Source organism: Eptesicus fuscus, chromosome 15 (assembly GCF_027574615.1).
Source record: "Eptesicus fuscus isolate TK198812 chromosome 15, DD_ASM_mEF_20220401, whole genome shotgun sequence".
NCBI classification, from domain to species: domain Eukaryota; kingdom Metazoa; phylum Chordata; class Mammalia; order Chiroptera; family Vespertilionidae; genus Eptesicus; species Eptesicus fuscus.
Window position 1 is genome coordinate 7,595,746 of NC_072487.1, and position 18,526 is coordinate 7,614,271.

Below are 18,526 nucleotides of genomic sequence, written 5' to 3' on the forward strand. Positions count from 1 at the left end.
GGGTGCTCCTGAGCAAGAAGCTCTAACAGGATGCTTCTGGACCAAGAAACAAACACAAGCTAGAGTGGCTTAAACAATAATGGCGTTTGTTGCCTTATGGAATAATAAGTCTGAGGTAGGTAGGTTCCTGAGCGGGTAAGGCAGCAGCTCAACATCAAGGAACTAGGTTTTCTCTATCCCTCTGCTCTGCCATCCTCATAGTCATAATAAGAAATGGCAACTCCAGGCATCATGTCCTCCTCCTGTAACCAGGACCAAAGAACAGAAGTGGGAAGATGGCAGATCCCTTCCCAATCCCTTTTTAGGTATAAGAAAAAAGCTCCCAGATATCCTCCAGAATAATTCACCTCCCGTCTGTTCTGCCAGATTTGTATCACAAGCCTATTCCTACACTAATCCTTGGCAAGGGAATGGAAGTACACTGCATGATTTGAGATTAACCAACTTTGAGGCTGAAAGAAGGCCCAGCTTCCCCTGGGGCATATAGCTATCTAATGCCCTAACAAAATACAGGTTCTGGGGAAATATAAGAGGGAAGAATGGGCAGCCAAGAGTGTATGCATGGGGCCCTTGGCAAGAGTTCCAGTTCTTTGAGCTGGGTGTTCTTTTGTTCTTTTTTTGTTTTAATCCTTACCCAAGGACATATTTTTAATTGATTTTAGAGAGGGGGGAAGGTGTGAGGACAGGAAAAAGGCCTTTCTTTTTCTTTGCTGTGGTCTTCACAATTTATGACAAGCATCTGATAATTAAAGCCCAAGATTGTTATCTCCTCTGATTTAAACAGCTCCTCCAGTTCAAACTGCAAGATAAGATAAGCTACTCTCAAGGCTACATTCTTGCATCCCTTCCTCCCTGCTGTTTTCACAACACAGAGATAATTCTCAGAGTCTCAAGTTAGTAGAAAATTCCTTCCCCAGCCCCTTCAAACAAGCCTCTTTTGAACTCTTCATAACTTTTGCTCTATGCGTGTTTTACAGGCTTGAGAAAAATACTGATAAGACAACTCCCTAGGACGTGTGCCTGACTGTCTCCTGGAAAGCAAACAAACTGTAACTTTTCAAGACAGCCTCTGGCATCTGCTCAACTTCCACACAAAGCCCACCCTTCCTTGTCACCTAGCAACAGCAGTCATTACTCTTTTAAAAAAATATGTATTTTATTAATTTTTTACAGAGAGGAAGGGAGAAGTGTAGAGAGTTAGGAACATTAGTCAGATGCTTCCTGCACACTCCCTACTGGGGATGTGCCCACAACCAAGGTACATGCCCTTGACTGGAATTGAACCTGGGACCCTTCAGTCCACAGGCTGATGCTCTATCCACTGAGCCAAACTGGTTAGGGCAGTCATTACTGTTTAAAAGTGGAAGGCACCCTTTGTTTCTTGCCCTGTATTGACTAATGATGCAGCAGCCCTTTCCTTGCCTGGAAAGTAAAATATACTTCCTCTTTGCATCTCTTTTTTTAGTTGTGAATTCTTTCACAGCCTGTGTCACCATCCAAAACACTAACAGAAGGGAGAGAGACAGAGAAACATCGATGTGAGAGTGAAACATCAATTGGTTGCCTCCCATATGCGCCCCAACAGGGGATGGAACCTGCAACCTAGGTATGTGCCCCGATGGGGAATCAAACCTGAAACCTTTTGGTGTACAGGATGACGCTCCAACCAACTGAGCCACCCAGCCAGGGCTGAGCTTGGTGTTCTTTGAATTCCAGGCCTCAGTTGAATATCTCACAAGAAAAGCAAACAAAACCCCAAACCTCAGCATGTTCAAGAGTAAACTCAGGATTCGCATCAGTGTTCTCTTCCAGTGCTCTAATTCTCTGTGAACAGCACCACCATTCCAGCTGCACCAGAAAAACAGGCATCATCTCACCCCTCCTCTTCCTCCTCCTCATCCATATCTAGTGATTCACCAAGTCCTGTTGATAAAACCTGCAAAATAGCTCTTGAATCTACTACTCTCTTCACCTCCACTGCCATCGTTCTAGTCCAAGTCGCCATCATCAGCTCTTTCCTGGATCTCTGCAGCAATCTTCTGCTTGATTGACCTCCCTCCACACCCTTCATGTTGTAGCCAGGGTAGCCTTTTCAAGATATGCTCATGTTTATCACTTGCTTCTCACTGCTCTTAGAATAATGACCAGACCAAACAAGGCCCTCCCCCAACTCTTTGCAACCCAGGTCACTGGTTTTCTTTGAGCGAGTGCCTGGGCTGCGCACGGACCCACCTCAAGACTTCTGCACTTGCTTCTGCTCCTTGTCATCCTGCAGATGGCAGCTTAATCAGCACTTACTAGGGGAAGCTTCAGGTTCCTTTTCTACCTCCTAGGGAAGTCTGTGCCTTTCCTTCGGGACACTTTTCTGTTGATATACTGTGAGATCCATAAATCACGGAGTTAGTATCTCCTACAACATAATGCCTGGCACATAGTGTTAGGAGAGGGGGGAAAAAGAAGGCTTTTGTTTCTCTTTGCTGTAGCCTTCCACGACTTATGAGGAGCACCTGGTAATTAAACCTCAGGATTGTTAGCTCCTCTGGTTCAAACATTCCCTCTGTTCAAACTATAAGACAAGTTACTTTCAAGGCTACATTCTTGCATACACTTCTCCCTGCTGGTTTACAACCCAGGAATAATTAGTAGAAAGTTCCTTTGCCCATTTTCCTCCAAACAAGCCTCTTTTAAACTCTTCACAACTTTTGCTCTAGGAATATTATACCGACTTAGGAAAAATCATAAGACACCTCCCTAGGACATCTGCTGGGATTGTCTCCTAAAGAACTAACAAAGACAACTCCCCTGATGTCTGCTCAATGTCACCGAGCAACAGCAGCAGCCGGAAACCCTCCCTGCCTTCCTTGCCCAAGGCTTTAAAAGGAAGGGCAGCTTTTTTGTTCTTTGCCCTGGCATTGATTAGCACAGCTCTTTCCCTTTGGGGAAAATAAACTTTCTCTTTACATTTCTCTTTTCTTTTATTATTTTTAAAATACATTTTATTGATTTCAGAGAGGAAGGGAGAAGGAGAGAAACATCAATGATGAGAGAGAATCATTGATCCGCTGCCTCCTGCACACCCCACACTGGGGATCAAGTCCTTAACAGGGCATGTGCCCCGACTAGGAATCTAACTGCGGCCTTCAGGTTCATAGGTCGATGCTCAACCACTGAGCAGGCCGGCTGGGCTCTCTCTTCTTTTAGTTGTGAATTCTTTCGCAGCCCTCATCGCTGGCCAAAACCTCTAACACATAGTAAGTGTTCAATGGGTAAATGAATATACAAACTTCAAAGAAGAGTAGCCAATAATGAATGTTGTGAATCCAGTCCCAGAGAGAACACAAATGGTCTCCACCCACCCACACAGGCGGACCGGCCTGGACCACAAACTCCGCGCTCCTCCCAGTAGCTCCGCCCCTTGGACTCCGCCCCTCCCTGTGAGTCGAGGGGTGGGGCATAGAGGTCGCAGGACGTGACAGAAGCCGGCCTCTGATTGGCCTTCCAGGCGTGCCCGCTAGGAAAAGGGGCGTGTCCGAGCGCTCTGATTGGCTGTCTGCCGGCGGCTAGGCGGGCGTCGGGGGCTGCGCGGGGGTCCGCGCGGGGAAGGAGGGCACCGGGCTGGGAGGGCTGCAGCGACGGGCGTGATGGGTCCTCGCCGCCGGCTTCGCTGAGACTCGCTCGCGTGGGCTGCCCCCGGCGGGCCCGCAGGGCCGCGGCGGCATGAAGGGCTCTCTGGGGAGCCCCGTGGCCGCGGCCGCCGCGGGCGCCGCGATGCAGGAAAGTTTCGGCTGCGTCGTGGCCAACCGCTTCCACCAGCTCCTGGACGACGAGTCAGACCCGTTCGACATCCTGCGCGAGGCCGAGCGCCGGCGCCAGCAGCAGCTGCAGCGCAAGAGGCGGGACGAGGCGGCGGCGGCGGCGGCCGGGGCCGGCCACCGCGGCGGCAGGAGCCCGGCCGGGGCCTCGGGCCACAGACCCGGCGCGGGCGGCGGCCGGCGGGAGTCCCAGAAGGATCGCAAGGGCCTCCCGGCCCCCGGCGCGCAGCAGCCGGACAGCCCCGGGGGCGGCTCGCAGCCGCCCGCGACGCGCGCCCCGCCGGGCACCTGGACGCCCCCGGGTGAGCGCGGTGGCGGGAGGGGGAGGAGGAAGGGGTCACGGAGGTCACCCCCCTTCAGCCGCCCAGCGTCCCGCTAGGAGGCTGCGGTCACCGGAGCCTGCTCCCCGAAGGGGAGGGGCCTTTTGGGACGGCGGGAGGAGTCGAGGGCCCTGGTAGCCAAAGCAGGTGGGAAAGAGGACGGGCGCGGGCGTCGTCACGCGCTTCTGACCTTGCCCAGTCCCTCCTGGGGTGGGGAGTGCAGCCCTGGGGTAGGGGCCCCCAAACCCGGAGCTGAGCCTTCACAAGTTGGGCAAAGTGAAGGGACGCCGCTGGGGTGGTGTGCGGGGTGAAAACGGGGGTCGGAGCCGCAGGGACTCCTGCCTCCTCCAGCCCACCCTCTGCAAGAAGCGAAGGGAGAGGCGTGGTTGGAGGGGAGCCCCACTTAGGCAGCGTGGGGGAGGTAGGGCGCCCCGGCGGCGTGGCGAGAGTCCGGGTGCGTGAGGAGTCGCGGAGAGAGGCGGGACGGCCTCTGTGATGGAGGGAGGCCTGGGCGACCGCGGAGGCTGTGACGTCGGCGCCCGCGAATGCGGAGGGTGGCGCGGGGTTCCCGGCGCCTCCCGAGCGCTGTGCCTTCGCCCCATCCCCTTACCGTAGCCTCCAGCATCCAGCACGCGTTATTTTTAAAAGCGGCGCGCGGTGGCGGTGGGATGTGGAACTTGTCATTCCCTCCGGCTGCTTTCTGCAACCTTGGCCACGAGGCCCTTCCACGTTCCCCGCCCGCTGTCTCGGCCGCGGAGGGTGCTGGAGCGGTGGGGTCTCACCTGACCTGCTTCGGGGGTGGAGTCAGCGAGAGCACCCCTGTGCTCCTGTTGTCCTGAAACAGGGCCCTGAGGTTTGCCCAAGGGGAGAGTGAGGTTAAGATGTGTAGATCCACCACTGCAGCCGCTGTTAGCCGTGTGTTCAGCTCGGCTCTCCCGGCTAGGTCCCTGCTTGATAAAAATTGTGCACCCCACAAATTGGCGGTTACAGAATAGTTACGGAGATGTAAAGTTCAGCATGGAGAATACGGTCAATAATATTGTAATAACTGTGTAGACTCACGCGGGGGATCACTTTGTAAGTTACATAAATGTCTCACACTCTGCGTGCACCCGAACCTAATATAATATTGAATGTCAACTGTAACTGAAAAATTACAAAAATACTCAATTGTGCGTTCCAACCCTGGGAAAACAACTGATTTAAGTATTGGGGCTTTGACTTCTGCAACTAGGTGATGTTTACCTTTAGCTGTGAAAAGTGCAGTCCAGCGATAACACTTGAGAATCAGAAAATAAGTCACTATAATACAGATGTTGAATTTATTTAAAAAGTTATTTCAAGACTCCTTGGTAGGCCAGTAAGTTCATGAGAGTGTTTAAATAGAGTGAGACTTGAGATATGATGTACATTTGGTATTAAGTTCTATTTTTTTCTCAAATTTATTTAGCCAAATATAGTAATAAAAGAATAGAGAAAGACTAAGCTTTTCCTCTCCCTTTATTTTTTAACAAATGAAAATGGGTATTTTATCCTGTGAAACTGCATTTAGTGCTACTAACATAATCACTTTTTAACCTTCAAAATTAAAATTTTTGTTATAAAATTTTAAACAAGTTAGAAATGTATGAAGTAAAGTGGAAATCCTTTATTTTTCCAATTGTCAGCACCTCGTATTTATATACATTAATGCACAAAATTATTTCCTCTTTTCTTATTTTTTAAAATATATTTTTATTGATTTCAGAGAGGAAGGGGGAGGGAGAGAGATAGAAACATCAATGATGAGAGAGAATCATTGATCGGCTGCCTTCTGCTTGCTCCCCACTGGGGATCCAGCTGAACCTGACCTCCTGGTTCATAGGTCAAAGCTCAAACCACTGAGCCACCGCAGCTGGGCCTATTTTTTATTTGTTTTTTTTTCTAAATTTAAACGATATAAACTGGGTTGCAGTCTGCTTCTTTCACTTAGCCTTGTAATCTAGTATGTTGATAACTTTTTTCTGTCAATTGTTCATGATCCAGGTGATCTGGGTTTTGAGAACTATATTAAAGTTCTTTAATTTTGTAGTTGGAATGGAAATTTTGTCTTTCTAGTTCTTTTTTCAAGTATGTGTTATTTCAGGAGCTAACAGCTCATTAATTTCTGTCTACGTGGTTACTGTACTAAGCTTGCCTGTAACGGATGTAAGAGAGCTACTCTCTCAAAGTTTTGTAGCCCTAATTTATATGGACTGTTCTTTTCTAACACTCAAAAAATTTAATTTAGTTAGAATATTGTGAGTGAATACTTAGTGTAGTCAAGAAACAAAGTCAAAACATGTTTGACATATAATGGAAATATTTATTAATCTCAAAAGGATGTGGAAATCGTAAGATTTTCCCATTGAGGTTTTTAGTATCCTTCACTATTTAGCAATATACAATGACCCCTGGAATAACTTGGGTCCACTTACATGTGGATTTTTCAATTGACCCAAGTTGTTCAAGAGTCAACTGTACGTTGACCCTTGTGTGAGCCTTGCTCAATAAGTTTGTTCTTGAAGTCCTCAGGGGCTGTTTCATCTTTACTTTTCTTAGCCTTTCAGAACGATTGCTTTTGAGTCAAAGTTCAACTTTATTTTGTAGAAATCTCATTGAGAATTTTATTGTATTTTGTCCCTTCGTGGGCTTGGCGTTAGATCAGTGAACAGACTGCATGTGCCAGCCTTTTAGTGGAAAGGGCTAGTGAAATTCAGTGTTTGCATTAGCCACTTGGAGCTGCTGATCCAGCACAGAAAACAACTAGGTTCAATTGCAGTCTTAATCTTTTAGCACTGAATTGTGGGGAAGCAGTTGTACCCCTATTGTGTCTTTGTGTTTTGGGTTTTGAAGAAAGAATGAAATATTGCCGAAACCAGTTTGGCTCAGTGGATAGAGCATCAGCCTGCGGACTGAAAGGTACCAGGTTCGATTCCGGTCAAGGTCAAGGGCATGTACATTGGTTGCGGGCACATCCTCAGTAGGGGGTGTGCAGGAGGCAGCTGATCAATGTTTCTCTCGCATGGATGTTTCTAACTCTCTACCTCTCCTACCTCTCTCCTTAAAAAAAAAAAGAATGAAATATTTGTAGGGTATTGGAACTTTGTTAATACATGTGCCCAAATTATAAAATTCAGATAGAAAATATTAAGTAGGAAAATGGAAAAATACATGTAAACATCTTCCTTAAGAGTCATGTTTGTCTAATTTGGAGTGGAAACCAACTGTTTAAAAAAGACTCATTAATTTAAATACATTTAATATTTTTACAGCCATATAACCAATTGAAGGGTAATTTATAGAAAAGTCAAAGGTACTGTAATAAAATTATAAATAATGTTTGAGATGGGGACCTTTTAAATGTATACAAAGAAAAGATAAACGTTTTTAGAAGATGATTTTGAAGTGACAAACATTCTTCAGAACATACTTACCAGGTATTACATGCCTATCAAACACAGACTCTGCTTAAAATTGTTAAAGCATCGAACTGGAGGGGATTAGAGTATGGTGAGATGAGAGAGGAAAATGGCCGGGTGCCTGCCCCAGCTGAGTGCTGGCTCCACGCATGAGAGATGCCCGTTTGGGTGCTAACTGGCCCATGTATGATTTGACTAGACTGGCCTCATATTTGAGAAGTATGATCATAAATACCAGGAAATAGCAGAAAAATCTGTTTCTAAATAAAAGAAAGATAATAGTGGTATAAGCTGTATTTAAAAACAAAAACCTTAGTAGCTGATGATAAACTATACTTGGGGTTCTAAAAAAAATTTAAAGTACAGGATACTTATCCTAAAAGTTTCTGGATGTAGCTTAGCTGCCATGTTTTAAGAAAGCTGCTATTGTGAAAGGTCGTTGATTTAGCAATTATCTATATCCCTAGCTATCACAGAGTCACTGTGCAATACCTACAATTACAGGTTAGTTGGTGTAGTCTGTTTAACTTTATCATGGTTTTCATGACATAAGAGAAAGCCTGTAATTCAATAGGAACTTAAAACTTTTATTAAAAAGTAATTGGTACTCGCTGTAGTACTATCAGCAACTTTCCTTCTCTAAACTTCTCCATTTCCCGTGACGCTGGTTTCTGGAAGAGCTAAATGTAAAAGCACCTGTGAATGACATGCTGCTGTGGACCTGTGTTCACCTCTCCCCTTTGATTTTTTGCTTCCAGGCCAGAAGCGAACTCCTAGAAGAGGGGAGCAGCAAGGATGGAATGATAGCCGGGGGACAGAGGTGACGCTGGATAGAGCAGAGCGGAGATCCTACAGGGAATATCACCCTTATGAGACCGAGAGGCAGGCGGACTTTACACCTGAGAAGGTTACAGGAGAAAAGTACGTACTGCACACAGATCTGGGCGAGGAGGGTTTAGGAACCAGAACGGTTTTCAGAGAACTGCTAGCCTTGGTGACCTTTCCGTGCTGCCAGTCCCGGGAATAATGTGCCAGTTTAAGTAGCAAATCATATTACCTTAGGTGCCACATGGAGGATCTTCCCTTTACCTCCTAAATGACCTTAAGTCTTGGTTCAGGCAATGATTTTACAATAAAAAATGAAGTCTTTATTGCTAACTATGAAAAGCACTCTCATAAAAATACTGCACAGGAGTATATTCAAGTGGTCAAATTTTTTTTTTTTGAAGTTTAGGCTAGAGATATAATTATGTTTTTGATTTAGTATTATTTTAGACTGTTGATGAATTTATTTTATTTTTGTTTTTATTGTTTGCTTTTTAAATTGCTTTCAGAGAGGAAGGAAGAGGGAGAGAAATAAAAACATCAATGATGAAAGAGAATCATTGATCGGCTGCCTCCTGCACACCCCCTCCTGGGGATCGAACCTGCAACCCCGGCATGTACTCTGACTGGAATTGAACCACGACCTCCTGGTTCATGGGCCACTGAGCCATACCAGCCGGGCAGTCCTTCAACTTCTTGACTACTAATCTCATTTACAAGTTTTAACTAAAGAATTTAGCTTTGTAAAACTATACTAGAATCCATTAAAACAAGCCTAAAAAACAAGGAAGTCCAGCAGACTAGCTCAGTTCGAGAGAGCTGAGCAGATGGCGACTTCTGCAGATCTGTTCCCTAGCAGTTACACGTCCAAAACATTGAAGTGGTGTATCTGCCACCACAGTGGTTGGCAAACTGCGGCTCTCGAGCCGTTCCTTGTGATTAAGCCCCTATCCCAGTGGTCGGCAAACTCATTAGTCAACAGAGCGGCAAACCTCGGCTCTCGAGCCGCAGTTTGCCTACCACTGCCACCACGTTGAAGGTGGGGGTTAGGAAAAGGTTTAATTCTGCCCTTTTTTGGTGATTGCTTCAAATTTGCTGTGTAATGGTCAGTCTGCATGCTTATAAAGAGCTTCTGAATCAGAGCTGCTTATTTTAGGAAGCATTTGTGTGTTTTTTTCTCACTTCAGGAATTTATTCTGTGGAAATAAGGAAATTATAGCTCAAAAGCACAAACTCATGTTTCCAGGGTTTTTTTAGTAGCAAAACTATGAGTCTTTAAAAAGGATAAGATAGGTCTTTATATAGTAACATGGAAAGATGCCTATTAAATAAAATCATACATGCAAGCAAGGCTAGGGGTAAGGGTAGGATGGGATATGGGGTTATGGAGGGATTTATTTTTCTTTTTACTTTAAAAATAATTTCAGATTTGCAAAAAGTTGCAGTAATTATACAAAGAATTTCCATACACCATTATCCATATTCCTTAAATGTTAACATTTTACCACATTTGCTTTATTATATTCCTCTTCCTTGTTTTCTTTCTTTTCCCCTACACCAGGGGTCCTCCAACTTTTTAAACAGGGGGCCAGTTCACTGTCCCTCAGACCGTTGGAGGGCCGGACTATAGTTTAAAAAAAAAACTATGAACAAATTCCTATGCACACTGCACATATCTTATTTTGAAGTAAAAACACAAAACGGCAAAAACACCCGCATGTGGCCCGCGGGCCGTAGTTTGAGGACGCCTGCCCTAGACATTCATAGTCTCTCTGTGTCACACACACATAACACACAACTTTTTGTCATTTTAGATGAGAGTAAGGTGCAGGAATGTCCCTTTATCCCTAAATACGTTAAATGTATTTACTAAAAACATGGTACAATTATCAAACTTAGTAGCTTCAGTACAATTCTGTTGAATTCTCTGAATTGTGTAATCCACAGACTATTCCGATTTCCCCAGTTGTCTTAGTGATATCCTTTTAGCAAAAGAAAAAAGAAGTCTGATTCCGGATCCAGTCCAGGAATGGGCATTGCATTTGGTCTTCTTTAATTTGGAACGGCTCCTCAGTCTCCCTTTCTCTTTATGAATTTGACTTTCGGGAAAGGACAGGCTGTTTGTTTTGTAGAACAGCTCAGAATTTGAGTTTGTCTGTTATTTCCTCATGGAATGAACTTATTTGGCAGGAATACCACAGAAGTGATGTTTTGTGCCCTTCTCAGCATATCACATTAAGAATATGTAGGAATTTTTACTTTCAAGGAAATTTGAAATTTTTTTTACATCATGTGCCATCAGAAAATATATTTTCCTTGGTTTGGCTCAGTGGATAGAGTGTCGGCCTGTGATCTGAAGGGTCCTGGGTTCAATTCTGATCAGGGCACATGCCCGAGTTTCAGGCTTGATCCCCAGTAGGGGGTGTGCAGGACGAAGCCGATCAGTGATTCTCTCTTATCATTGATGTTTATGTCTCTCCCTCTCCCTCTCTGAAATCAATAAAAAAAATATTTTAAAAAATTTGGTTTTGGTCAGAGGAGATTGGAGACAAAATCCAACTTAAACATTTATTTAGAATGGTAAGTGTCTGGCATAAAGTTAATGATTGATGCTTCTTTATTTCTTTATCTTTTTTGGTAAAGAGAATCAGGAGTTTTGTATCTTTTTACCCATGATTGGATAGTAGCTTTTAAAATGTTTTTATTGATTTGAGAGAGAGAGAGGAAGGGGGAGAGAGAAACTTCGATGTGAGAGAGAAACACCAATCGGTTGCCTCCCGCATGCACCCCGACCTGGGATCAAACCTGCCACCTGGATATGGGCCCTGACCGGGAACCGAACTAGCGACCTTTCGACTTTTCGGTGTACAGGATGATGCTCAGCTGAGCCACACTACTGGTATTTTAATGCAGCATTTTCAGCCATAGATACAGACCTCCTGTCTTGGCATTGGAGCCACTAATAATGCCTGATTAGATTTCAATAAGCGATTTCTTATAGTTTTAGATGTTTTTAAAAACCTTGACTAATTAAAAAATACAATTTGTCTTATTAAACTAGGGTTTAGTGATGAGAAAGATGTGTCTTCCTTCTGGAGCTTTGAGTCTAGTGGAGAAGAGCGAATCCTCATGGAGTGATGGTGACCAGCAGTGAGGCAGCGCTGGGTGTGGGAAGTGGGCAGGCAGTCAGGCCTGGGTCCGGTGGGTGTGGCAGGGAAAAGGAGGAGTGGAGAAAGGGCCCAGTAGCTGGCTTGGGCGCTCTTGTGTTGCGAGTTAGGGACCATAGGAGGAGCAAGGGGTCACTGTTGGTCACACATCTGCAGGGCTGGGGATGTGCAGAGGGGGGTGTCCAGGAAGAACCTGGCTTTGTGGCCTGGAATCAGAGAGACCTGTGTGAGAGACCTGGGGTCACATGAATGAGGGCCATGTAGCACAGGCATAGAGGTGAGGACGGCGTGCAGGGGACGGGAAGTTGGGAGTGCCAGCGCTTCAGGACAAATGGGGATCTGGAAGAGCACGGCAGGCAGCTGTGTGCGGAGCACCAGGACACGTGGGTGAGAAAGGCAAGGTGCGGAGCTTTTCCCGTGTGTGACCCCGGATCGCCTGCCTCTGAGGAGTAGCGGTGGCCGAGGAGCAGGAGGAGGAGCACCTTGTCAATTTTGTACCATGTATGGGTATTACCTATTAAAAAATAATTTTTTAAGGACAGATAGGGAAAGAGGAGTCAGGAAGGTCAGAGGAAAATTAGTGGTTGGCAGTGTCACATGGTGAAGAGGGGTCAAATGGCTTAATGACAAAAGTTACTATTGGGTTTAACAACAAGAGGTTGTCTTTAGCTGTTCTCAGACGTTTATGTAGAGAATGGGGTTAGTAGTCAGGTCGTCATAGGATGTTTCAGCCCCAAATGTCACTGACTGGCTGTGTGCTTGGGAGGAGGCATAATTTGAAGTTTAACCATCTTTTAAATTATACAAACATTCCAAATTTAACTTAAATATTTAGTATTAGAAGTGGAATGAATCTTAGAGTTAGTTTATCTAACCTCATTTTTAAAAAATATGTTTGTGGGTGTGTTTTTTTAATTGATTTTAGAGAGAGGAAGAAAGGGAGAGGGGAGGAGGGAGGGAGGGAGGGAAGGAGACAGAGAGAGAGAGAGAAACATCAAATTGATAGAGAACCATCAGCCCTAACCGGTTTGGCTCGGTGGATAAAGCGTCGGCCTGCGGACTGAAAGGTCCCAGGTTCGATTCCGGTCAAGGGCACGTACCTTGGTTGCGGGCACATCCCCAGTAGGGAGTGTGCGGGAGGCAGCTGATTGATGTTTCTCTCTCACCAATGTTTCTAATTCTCTATCCCTCTCCCTTCCTCTCTGTAAAAAACCAATAAAATATATTTTTAAAAAAGAACCATCAATTAGTTGCCTCCCACACGCACCCAGACTGGGGACCGAACCAGCAACCTCGGCATGTACCCTGATCAGAAATGGAACCTGTGACCTTTTGTTGCATGGGACAGTGCTCAACAAACTGAGCCACACCGGCCAGGTCCTAACCTCATTTTATAAATGTGGAAACCAGGCCCAGAGAGAGAGAGGGGTGCCCCTCTACAGATTAGTGTAAGTCCTGCCTAGGACCTGCTCTCACCAGCTCCCCACTTAGTAGCCATATGACCTTGGGCAAGTTACCTACCTCCTCTGCGCCTCAGTTTCCTCATCTGTGGGCAATAGTAGTATATTACAGATTTGTTTGTGCGAATTAAATGACTGTATGTGAAACGCTCAGAACAACACCAGGGATAGTATGTGTTCAGTAAAAGTTAACTATTCGTCGTGCAGGCCACCATTCTTTCCAATATACTATAGCCATAATAGCCTTCTAGAATATTTTTTTCTTAAAAAAGCCTTCGCTGTTTAATCCACCACTTTGTGTTATACCATGTTTTCCTAGACCAGTTGACAGGTTTGATAGAGACAGACCCATGAGAGGACGTGGAGGCCCAAGAGGGGGCCTGCGGAGCAGAGGCCGAGGTGGTCCCGGGAACAGAGCTTTTGATCGTTTTGACCAAAGAGGAAAACGGGAATTTGAGCGATACGGTGGGAATGATAAAATGTAAGTTTTTTTATAAATGCTATTTTCACTTTAAGACCTTAGTCGTACATAGTATGAATCTGTTATGTGTTAATATTTAGTTGACTTTATATTAGTAAAGAGCTGATCTGGGATAGCTCTTATTATCAACTTCTCTGAATTGAAGATTGACTAGAGACCAGGTTGCAGTTTAAGGAAATATTATTTCTTTCTGTAGAGCAATCAGAACTGAAGACAACATGGGTGGATGTGGAGTTCGCACCTGGGGATCCAGTAAAGATACCAGGTACGCTGCAAATGTGTGCATTCTGTGCACCTACAATTAAGTGAAAATCTCCATCCTTGTTTGCCTTTCATGAAAATCATGTCCTCTGCTGTGTTTGCAAGTGTCTTTATACTGTGTTCCCTTAAATAGAGGTTGATTTTAGGATTTTGTTTAGTGAGATAACTTTTAAAAATGGGTTTGCTAAAATTTATTAAAAACTTACAAAACTCAACTCCAAGAAAACAAACAATCCAATTTAAAAATGGGCAAAGGACCTGAATAGGCGCATCTCCAAAGTGGACATACAGATGCCAAGAGATGTATGAAAAGATGTTTAGTGTCACTAATCATCAGAGAGGTGCAAAATAAAACCGCCATGAGAAATCCCATGTCAGAATGGCTACCACAGCAAATCAACAAACAGCAAGTGTTCGCTAGGCTGTGGAGAAAAGGGAACCTTTCTGCACCGCTGCTAGGAATGCGGACTGGTGCGGCCACTAGGAAGCAGTATAGAGTTACCTCAACAAATTAACAATGGAACTGCCTAGGACCCAGCAATCCACTTCGGGAAATTTATCCAAAGAAACCCGAAACACTGATTTGAAAGAATATTTGCATCCCTATGTTCATAGCAGCATTATTAGAATAGCTAAGGTCTGGAAAAGCCCAAGTGCCCCTCAGTAGATGAGTGGATAAAAAGCTGCGGTACATTTGCACAATGGAATACTACTTGGCTGTAAAAAAAAAATAAAAGGAAATCTTACCCTTTGCAACAGCATGGATGGACCTGAAGAGTATTACGCTGAGTGAAATAGGCCAGTCAGAGAAAGACAAGTGCCGTATGATTTCACTTATATGTGGAATCTAATGAACAAAATAAACCAACAAACAAAATAGAAACAGACTCATACAGAGAACAGACTGACAGCTGTTAGAGGGGAGGGGGTAGGAGGGCTGGGTGAAAAAGGTGAAGGGATTAAGTGAAAAAAACAAACCTCATAGACAACAGTATGGTGATTACCAGAGGGAACGGGGGAGGCGGGGGAAAGTAGGAGGGGAAAAAGGGGGCATAAGTGGTGATAGAAGGAGACTGGACTTGGGGTGGTGAACACCCAATATGTTATACAGAATATGTATTATAGAATTGTACCCCTGAAACTTATATAATTTTATTAACTAATGTCACCCCAGTACGTTCAGTTTTAAAAATTCTTTCATTTTCTTATTTTAGCCAAACAAAATTGCTTGTTTGCTGATGCTCCCAAGCACATAACACTACATTTGCATGTGCTTCAGAATGCGTTTTAAATGCCTGGATATTTAAGAAATGACCATAGGTCTCCTAGCGACTGGCATGTCCAATGTAAGATCAAAGGTGCCCTGTGGCACTCATTTTGGATTGGTTTGTGAGCTCTAAACTCAAAGCTCTTAGGTGGTAATAATCTTTAATTGAGAGATTTTTTGTAGCTTAAGAATTTAATTGTTTACTTAAATTGAGATTTTGATTTGCCATGAAAACTGTGCAGTATAGTAGAGTTATGTACTACTTTTGGTGAATGAGGAAAGAGGAGAGGTAAGCCTAACCTATAAGTGATGCGTCCCTGGCTGGCCAGGCTCGATGCTGCCGGCTCAGTGTAGGGGTGACGATTCGGACTGAGCCATTTCCAGTGTTACAGTTTTTAGAACAGTTTGTCATAAAGTACCTGTGCTAAAAATAGAATTTTCTCCATCAGCATAATTTAAAGTATAAAATCAGATATTATTTTTTTGTTACCAATTGAAATAGATACCCACAATGCAATTTGCAGCAATGCTGCCTTCCAACGTCTGTTGTGAAGAGCAGAACAGTTTAGTAATCAAGGAACATTTGGCTAAAATCTGTTGGTGTCATTCATTTATGTGAGTGAATTTGAGCTGGGAAACAAAGCTTTGATGTGGTCAGCATAGTGTTGTGGAACATAGGTGTTTTAGCGGGCATGGTCTGTTGGAATAACTGAAGTCACAGTGGACTTGGCCCTGGCTGGAGCTGCATCTTTCCTCTAACTTACCCAGCATTGGTGATTGACATTAAACAGAATAACAAAATCTGCCAAAGCAAATTGTGCCTGATATTGACACTTGATTGTTTTGTAGTTGTGGTCATATGGTTCTATAAGACCTGTAAATACAATGTTAATTTTATGTTTAGTCATAAAAGAATTTAGGTCAACATAGGGGGGAGATCTGTGATTTTTTTTTTCTTTAAAATCAATTGCTCAAGTTTTAGAAATACCGGTTTTTACAAAGTCTCTTTGTATTCCTCTACTTTTTTCCTTCCCCGTTTCTTTGTAGCCATTTTATGAATTTTTAAAATATATATTTTTATTGATTTCAGAGAGGAATGGAGAGGGAGAGAGTTAGAAACATCAACCGTTTTATGTATTTTTGAAAGCTGTGACTGTCGGTGCACCTGTGTTTTTATCCCGTTGGTTTATTATGTGGCCAAGAGACAAAGAGAAAGTTGGAGTAATTCAGCACTGTGGCTGCTGATGCTAAAACCTCCGTGACCCCGCAGGGTCAGGCTGTGGTGCAGAGCGCCTTGTGCAGGGCCTCCGCCGCGCAGAGCACATGGATGTCCTTCCAGCACAAGTGCGTTTGATTCAGGACCTTTTTTAAAAGGAAAAATCAGTCATTCTAATTTTGCATTGAAAAACTGAGTAGTTATTTTAAAAGCTGATTACAATAGCTTTGTTTTGAAAATTAACAATATTAGCGTAGCCCTAGCCAGTTTTGCTCAGTGGATAGAGCGTCAGCCCGCAGACTGAAGGGTGCCAGGTTTGATTCCGGTCAAGGATACTACCTCAGTTGCAGGCTTGATCCATGGCCCCAGTCGGAGCCTGTGGGAGGCAACCAATCTATGTGTCTCTCTCACATTGTTTCTCTCTCTCTGTTTCCCCCCTCCCTTCCACTCTCTCTCATAATCAATGGGAAAATATCCTCGGGTGAAGATTAACAACAACAAAAATTAGTGTAAAAAGTCTATTCTGTTTTACAGTTCAATTTCTTTACTTTAGAAAAAAATAGCCTATTTTATGAAGCTGGGTTCTGTACGTAGAGTGTAAAATATTTCTAATGGATATGTAATGTCCATTATATTGACATTATATACTCAAATATATTTACTAATTTTAGCATTTTCCTGAAAATGAAATTTCTTTGCTGGGACTGATTTGTTTTTAAGTAATGTTCAGATAGGATTAATGTTACCATAAAAAGGAAGAATTAAAGTCATATATGTTAAAATTCAAATAGTCATTACCAGCTAGTTTGAAATCCAACGTACTATTTCTGTGGAATGTTTTTACTTTCTTACCATTTTCTAAAAGTTTGATATGGCATATTCTTATCTATTGTAAGTCATTTTATGGCCCCTGTTAATAATGGGAATTTCCTAAGTTCAGAAGAGTTTTGAATATTTCTTCTGGTTCTTTATAATCTGTTATAATTTTAGACCATTCATAGAAACTTCTATTTCTCAAAGTACCTTTCACATTTGTGAAAATAATTTATATGGACTATCAATTGAGAGCATTTTGTCTTTTTTATTTTAATGTGGATTACCTGTGTGTGTGCATATAACTCCTTGAAGGATATCTTCATAAGAAAAGGGCATTATAACATGTTTCTCTCTCTCTTGAATATCTAAGAGCATTGCTGTAAACCAGTTTGTGTGACTGGGATGGTTCTTGCTGCTTTCAGTGACGGGGAGCCAGCTGGGCCTGTGGAGGAGCCCCCGGTGGTGGAGGAGTCCCCGGACGCCCTGGAGGAGGGGTCTCCAGCCAAGTAGGTGTTTAATTCTTTTTCCCCTTGGGTTATTGCGCTTTTTGTTACCGATTTCTAAGGATGCTTCATAGAGCAGGAAGCTCAGCCTTTTGTCATGTCACAGAGGTTGATCTACTTAATGTATTAACAAGTAATTGCACTGATTAATAATGCAAATGTAATGAATGGTTAGTAATGATAATGAATCGGTTAAATTCGAGTCTTCTGTCCTGTGTCCATAACCTCTTTTCCATCAGCAGCCTGTATGTGACCAGTCTCTCTCATCATGATCCCTTCTCTTGTCCCTTCATTCTCCCTCCTCTTTTCTTCATGGAGCTGAGGCCCCTGCTCCCTCTCAGGCACTCTTGCCAAGTCATTAAGCTCCCTGGCCAGCAGGATCCACCTCCTGGATGGCTGTGGCTATCGCCTTCTCTCCTGCACCCACAGGCTGAGCACTGCAGGTCACTGTTGGTCGCCAGCATTCTGAAATGAGTCTTCCCCCTACAGTGACTGCTTTAATCCTTTGCATCTCCTCAGATCCCTGGCACTGCCCCCCATTTGCCCACACCTGCTCTTTCATCTTCTATATACAACTTGGGGAAATTAGGAGCCATCAGATGGGAGCTGCATCACCTTCCCACACCCAAAAGTGCAAACCTGCCTCCTCCTGCGCGCCCTCTAGCTGCCGTCCCAGGTGGCGAAAGGGAGGCACCACGGCTCCTCCCACCTCGTGGGCTTTGGGGCCTGTTTCCTGCTGACTTCACCGAAACCTCACACTCACTAGCTCCTCCCCTCAGGTCTACTCGCCTCCTGCTGCCCTACTCTGGTCTTCCAACAAGCGTTTTAAACATGCTCAGTTTCTTCCGTTTTAAATCTTCTCTTGTCCCACATTCTCAGTCAGCCACCTTTCTCAGGGTGTGTGTTCTCTCTCCATTTTCTCCCTTTTTACTTCTTATTTCACTCCAGGTCTGGCTCT

The 18,526-nt window shown here is 44.2% G+C and overlaps 1 protein-coding gene across 1 annotated transcript in view; it reads left to right on the forward strand.

Moving 5' to 3' along the window:
- The first annotated feature begins 3,603 nt into the window (after window positions 1-3,603).
- The window catches only part of HABP4 (hyaluronan binding protein 4), a 43,494-nt gene continuing 28,571 nt past the window's right edge, over window positions 3,604-18,526 (forward strand). Inside the window, exons 1-5 of the mRNA XM_028129846.2 lie at window positions 3,604-4,114; window positions 8,331-8,493; window positions 13,344-13,505; window positions 13,702-13,770; window positions 17,488-17,571. Of these exons, the coding sequence (XP_027985647.2) occupies window positions 3,718-4,114; window positions 8,331-8,493; window positions 13,344-13,505; window positions 13,702-13,770; window positions 17,488-17,571 (875 nt within the window). The 5' untranslated portion in view covers window positions 3,604-3,717. The remainder of the gene's footprint in view (window positions 4,115-8,330; window positions 8,494-13,343; window positions 13,506-13,701; window positions 13,771-17,487; window positions 17,572-18,526) is intronic.